The 6571-nt window shown below is 33.8% G+C and overlaps 1 protein-coding gene across 1 annotated transcript; it reads right to left on the bottom strand.

Annotated features, from left to right (window-relative positions):
* Positions 1 to 4067: 4067 nt before the first annotated feature.
* On the bottom strand, positions 4068 to 6468 carry LOC131600567 (26S proteasome non-ATPase regulatory subunit 8 homolog A-like). The gene is made up of 6 exons (XM_058872711.1): positions 6296 to 6468; positions 5956 to 6034; positions 5344 to 5446; positions 4857 to 5120; positions 4624 to 4735; positions 4068 to 4428 (listed from the first exon to the last, which is right to left on the bottom strand). Exons 1-6 carry the CDS (start codon positions 6398 to 6400, stop codon positions 4288 to 4290), a joined length of 804 nt encoding a protein of 267 aa, XP_058728694.1. The 5' UTR covers positions 6401 to 6468; the 3' UTR covers positions 4068 to 4287.
* Positions 6469 to 6571: the final 103 nt, after the last annotated feature.

Here is a 6571-nt window from a genome sequence, read left to right as displayed (position 1 = left end):
CAACCCCTCCTCATTCCAGAGAGAATTCGGGCACACATTAGCATGGATTTCATTGAAGGGTTTACCTAATTTAGTTGTCAAACAAGTTATTTTTGTAGCGGTTGAAATATTAAGTAAATATGCATATTTTATTGCTATCTCTCACGCTTACACAACTAATGATATAGCTAAATAGTTCATGGATCATGTCTTTAAAGTGAATGGTTTTCTGGATTCTATTATTAGTGATAGAGATCTTATTTTTTTTTAGCAAATTTTGGAATGAAATTTTCAAACTTCAAGGGGTAGCTTTGAACAAATCAATGGCATATCATCCTCAATCGAATGGCCAGACTAAAATTGTAAATAAGTGCCTTGAAACCTATTTAACGTATATGTGTGAGGACCAACCCAAAACTTGGTCTCAATGGCTGTCGTTAGCTGGATATTGGAAAAACATGAGCACTCGTTCTGCAACTCACACCACTCCTTAAGAGGTCGTCTATGGTCAACCACCTGTAAATGCAAGCTTCTCAAGTATAGTGTGTTTTGATGAAGACAATATGGACATCAAGCTTTTATAAAGGATGTGCAAAAAGAATTTCAAGTATCAAGCAAAAATACATCATTTCAAAGTCTTGAAGAAATTGTGAAGATTCAAGAATCAAGCTAAAATGTCAAAGGTATAAACAATACTCACTTTGACATATAATTGTTCACAAATATATTTCCATGCATATCATAAACATACTACAAAGTGTCATCCTTCAAAAGTTCATTTAAAACCTTTTTCAAAGTTAAAATTCAAAATAAAGGTTTTAGGAACCGGGTTGTCCCTATGGGGGAACCAGTTCCCAGCATTCTAAGTTTTCAGTTCTCTGTGTTTTACTATGGGGAACCGGGTTGTCCCTAGGTGGGAACCGGTTCCTCAGTTCAAAATTTGAATTTTTCTGCTGTAACGTTCAGCAGGAACCGGGTTGTCCTAGGCAGGAACCGGTTCCTACTGAACCAGTGTGTTTTTTCATTGCATGATCTTATTCAAACGAATCCATTTTCTTACCACTTGATCATTGCATTGTTTCATGGAAAAATAACCATTCAAAGAGGTGTTTGACACATTATAAATACTACATATTTCAGAATCATTATACACCTTCTTCATTAACAATTCATACTCATAAATTTCATTATTTTCAAGTGTCCACAAACCAGAATTTTTATATGAAACTTTCTACACACATTTTCATTGAGAATTCATTTAAAGTTTCACGCATACATTGTGAACACTTATATTCATTTTGAGAATTGTTTATTTGAAGAAGAAGATCAATCCAAGATTGATATTGCTCTACAAACTTCTACTCAAATTATACTTAGAAATTATATCTTATTTTTCAGGATTGTTGAAAATAAGATTGTATTGTTTCCTTACTATCCAGGATTGTTGGAAGTAAGTGGTGTGTTTGAAGAGGATTGTTCTTCATTCACATTAGTGTTGATTGATCTTAAAGGTGTTAAGAACCTTTGATCACCCTATAGGTTAGATAGTAGGCATAGGCTTGTACAATAATTCTAACTATAGTGAAATCTCTTTCGTGTTTGAAAGGGGACTGGAGTACTCTCGGATTGTGAGGGGAACCAGTATATATCGTTGTGTTCTTTATCTTTCCGTATTTACCGCTTTCATCACCATTACCAAGATAAAGATACAAACCATCAAAAGCCTTCAAACACTTAACCAAAAATAAGTACAAGTTTCTAAAAACCGTATAAATCTTTGAAACACCTAATTCACCCCCCCTCTTAGGCGCACTCTTATACTTACACCACCACCAAAGCACCTTCCTTGCCTACTTAGAGCATCACATATGCCAGTTGTGGATATACTAGCAAAGGAAGAGACAATTAAATTGCTCAAGTTTCACTTGATGAGAGCCCAAAATCACATGACACAACAAGCCAAATAACATAGGGGTGACCGAGAGTTTGACACAGGGGACTATGTGTACCTAAAACTGCAACCTTACAAATAATTATCTATACGAAAGTAAGCCTTCCACAAACTCTTGCCAAAATTTTATGGTCAATTTCAAGTGGTAGACAAGATGGGAGTTGTTGCTTATCAATTGGACATTCCCCCATCATCCGACATACATAATGTTTTTCATGTTTCACAACTTAAAAAGTGTCTTAACCCTACTGTTGTGACTGTCCAGCAAATTCCCATTACACATGTATCTATCAGCTGTAAGGGTCCTGTATGCTATACTGGACAGAAAATTGGTAAAGAGATGAAGAGTTACTACCACAAAAGTCCTTGTCCGGTGGAAGGAGAGCCCCTGACCAAGCTTCTTGGGAATTTTATTATAACTTGTCAAAGAAATTTCCATATTTTCACCCTTGAGGACAAGGGTACTCTTGAAGGAGAGGGTATTGTGACAACATGTCACGCTTTAGTAATAAAGTTAATCTTATTTTAAGTTTCTCTCTTTACTGTGTGCTTTCTAGAATGTAATGAGTTGTCAATTAATCAACATGAAATTCATTAGCTGTCATAGGATTCCATAATACCAATCATTATAGGATTCCTTAGTACCAATTGTAAGGGTTATGTAACAAACTTGTCATATATAAGAACATGAGAACAATTGAAATGATGCATTAAAATTCAGAAAAATCCGTTTCCTCTATTTACTATTTCTCAATGTACTAATCTTATACTTCCGAATTTTATTCACAATTATAATTTCTAGAATAAGATAGTGATTCTTATCGAATAATATCCCTAACATCTAAATTACTATCTCAAACTATGCATTTACCGTACAGTTATATATTGATGGATCTAAAAGTAGTAGTAGTTTTTTTTTTTGAAACAGCAAAGAAATTTATCAACGAAACACAGTGGCATGAGACATGCCAAAATCCATACAATATAGAAATAGGCTAACAGAATAGCTCAACACAGCCACTGTGCAACTAAATTAGACAGTGGCCTCAACCTAAAAAACACCTCAATACATGATTACACCACACCACCTAAACTTCAAACACTGAAAGATCACACCTAAACTAGATGGCACCAAAGCAACCTTGCCCCAGAAAACTAGCCAGCTCAAAAAATTGCTATAAGACTATTTACAATGGTTTCCAAATTCAACACCATACTTTTTCATTTTTTATACTCCACATCATCTTCTCTCTCTTCCACCTAATAATTCAACATACATTCAACTTTTACTCACTACAATAGTTTTGTTTAATAAAATTCAACACCCTACCCCACTACTTTTATTTCATATTCTTATTTTCTTTTATATTTTTGGTTTATGATTATATATTAAAATTAATTATATATTAATATTATTATCAATTGAAATTATGAAAAATGATGAATTTTAATATTATTAATTATATATTAATATTAGTATCAATTGAAATTATGAAAAATTATGAAAAAATTATGAAAAAAAGTGGAATTTTTTGGTGTGTCCAAATCAAATGAACCAAGTCTCTATTTATAGACAAAAAAAAATGATGAATTTTGGTGAAAATAAAAATAAATAAAAAATTTATTTACTATAAAATAAATGACATTAAATAATTATCATGAAATAAAAATATAAACACTCACAACAACCAATAATAATTTGCCAAAAATATTATGTGACCCCCACTAATTTCTCATTCAACATGTTGAATGTTTTCAACACTAAATAATCCACATCACTTTCAACATATGATTCAACACACCATTGTACCAATTCAACTATTGAAAAAAAAATTCAACACCTCCATTGTAAATAGTCTAAGATCAACATGTCTGTTACACTACCAGCACACTACTACCGAGACCAAGAAGCCGCAAAGCAGCGCCGACAACTACAATGGCCAACAACCAGAAACTCCATCAACTAAAGACCAAGGCAACTGTCTCCAAACAGAATATAATGCTGTCACACTTGGCTCATAAACTAACCAAAAGAGCACTGATACTGATGCAGAGCGATTATATGCAAAGGCTGAAAAGACGGCATTCTTAAAATGTGTATGACCAAATTCGGCTTTATCGAGAACCTTTCAATGTATTTGAAATTCGAACTGCATCCTGATTCTTATCAATTATCTAATTCTTACGAAGTAAAAGTCAACGTAAGTATATTTTAGCACAAGAAAGGAAAAAGTACAGCAAGAAACAATACAGAGATAAAATCATTTTTTAGTTCCACAATGAATCAGAAGTAAACAACTTCAAAAGACAGCATTAGCAATTTCTGAAAACCCAGGCCCTTTTGCATGCATTTCTTTTCAGACAATCCTCTCCAACTCCCTAGCATAACTAAGTGTTTGGTTGATGAGTTGCAGAGACGGTATTTCTTTGCAAGGTGCAGATTCTTTTGCCTTTTGAAAGAAGACAGAACCGTTCTTAATTTCCCACTCAGGGTGCTCCTGCAATAAGTAGACAACAATTTTAGAACGAGAGAGCAAAACAATATTCATGCGCATCAATGAAAAGCACAAGAGCAATATATATTGTAAACATGAAACGTATAATATAAGATTGTGCAGTGCTTAGTCAAGAATAATGTCTCTCCCCACTCATGCTCTCTCACAAGATATGCTAAGGGACATGACAATTCTAACCTCATTGATATACTCCACGAGTTCCTGGTCTTTGGAGAACAGCAACATTTGCTTAGCATCATTAATTGAAAGATAGTCATATGCCTTCTCACTGCATCCTGCTATCTCGTCTCTGGATGTTATATAGAACAATACAAACGGATCAGAAAATTGATATAGATATGCAAAAAAATGAAAAATAACATATAGCCAAGGTGTGGTAGCCTATAAGAAATAATGATAACAACTTTTACCTGATGGTCTTTGCCAAAAGATCCATGAAATAAACATATGTTTCATGTGGCACTGTCTGCCGAGCACTCAAGACACGGTTGTAAGCCCCTTCCATAAAAGATTGCTCCAACTCCACGGCATGCTTAATACAAGGATTCTCTAGAGCAGTGGATGAAAGTAATTCCAACTCGGTATGGAATTCAGCAATCCTATTCTGCACAAGTAGTCTCAACAGGTTGAGACCAAGGATTGGGTACTCCTGAGGAGATTGTGGAAGACGATTACTGCAATACATGAAAAGCCCCCATAAATTATAATAGTTTAACTTTAACAAGAAAGCAGATGAGTTGGAAATAGAATCTACAGTCTGATATCAATACTACTCTTACGTTTCTTGGCATATACCCAAACTTAAATGTTAAGAGATCAGGAAATGTCTATTGTTTTCATGAGATTAGAAACTTATATAATTATGCACTTGTAAATAAAGGGGAAAGAATCAGTTACCGGGCATCTGTATAATAAGGTTTCAACTGGAAGAAATCTCTTTCAAAGGCATCTTGATCCTCAATTTTTACACTAAGGACAACAGCGTGCTCATATATATCCCCTGAAAATTCCAACAACCAACATGAAAAAATAAACACATTTAAGACAAAGAACTCATAGCTAGGAACTGTTTCTTCATCACTTTATAAGAAGTTATAATCTAATTCATTCTAATAAGAATGACTCAGTCATGGGGAGAAAAGTTTTAGTATTTTATGTTGCATTATAGATATGGAAAACGGCTTATCATTATTTTTCATTGAGGCATCTAACAGTTTCCAATTTTAGAAATAAAAACTATTATTCTTTTTTTATCTCTCCTAATATACGGTATTAGCCGTTCAATAAGACAAAGGCCAACTTGTAAGTCCACCACAGCTGTCTTCTTACTTGATGGTTAGAAAAGCAAAACAAGATCCACTTCCAACTAAGACAGTTAACATGGAAGAGTAATTCCAATTTATATCACAAAGAGCTCATAGACAAACTAATTGATTTAAATTTGATTTACAAAATCAAACTAATTTAATATTCACTCATATGATAAAAGTATGGAATGAAGATGATTACTTGCTATAGTTAACTCCTGAACTGCATTAGGTGTATCTGCAAACAAGGGTGGAAGGCTTCTGAACCCTGTTAGTAAAACCTGCATGTGAAAAATGTCACTCAGTCTCAGTTACAGTAAGAAAAAGAAATGTCAAATTTTTTGACAATAGCTATGAGTTTTATAAACAATTTCTCGTATAAGTTGTGACTAACTTCTGCATCACAATTTTTTTTCAAAAACTCTCATTTACCTTAGAAAACCACCTTTTCCACAGGCAAATATAAATCAAACTATGAATTCAAGGAAGATTGTAATGAGGGTAACGAATAAATTAGGGTTTTGTAGGGTTAGAATAATTACCTTAAGCTGTGAAAGGAGATTGGAGCTGGAATCGAAGTCGTTACGGAGAAACGCGGCCTTGAATCGATCGAAGAGCTGAGAAACCTCTGTTAATTTTGGATCCATATCTGCAAATGAGGTTTTCAAAAGTTGAACGTGTTGAGGTTGAAACCTCTGTTAATTTGTTGAGTGCTTCCAACGACAACCTGACAATAAACGGGTCAAATACTATCGCCCATAATTTAAATGGATCCAAATCCAATTCACTTAGATGGGTTAAATTAGATTATATAAAAT

This window comes from Vicia villosa, linkage group LG4 (genome assembly GCF_029867415.1).
Source record: "Vicia villosa cultivar HV-30 ecotype Madison, WI linkage group LG4, Vvil1.0, whole genome shotgun sequence".
NCBI lineage: Eukaryota > Viridiplantae > Streptophyta > Magnoliopsida > Fabales > Fabaceae > Vicia > Vicia villosa.
The sequence above is the reverse complement of the archived record's forward strand: the minus strand, read 5'-3'. Positions and strand labels throughout refer to the sequence as shown.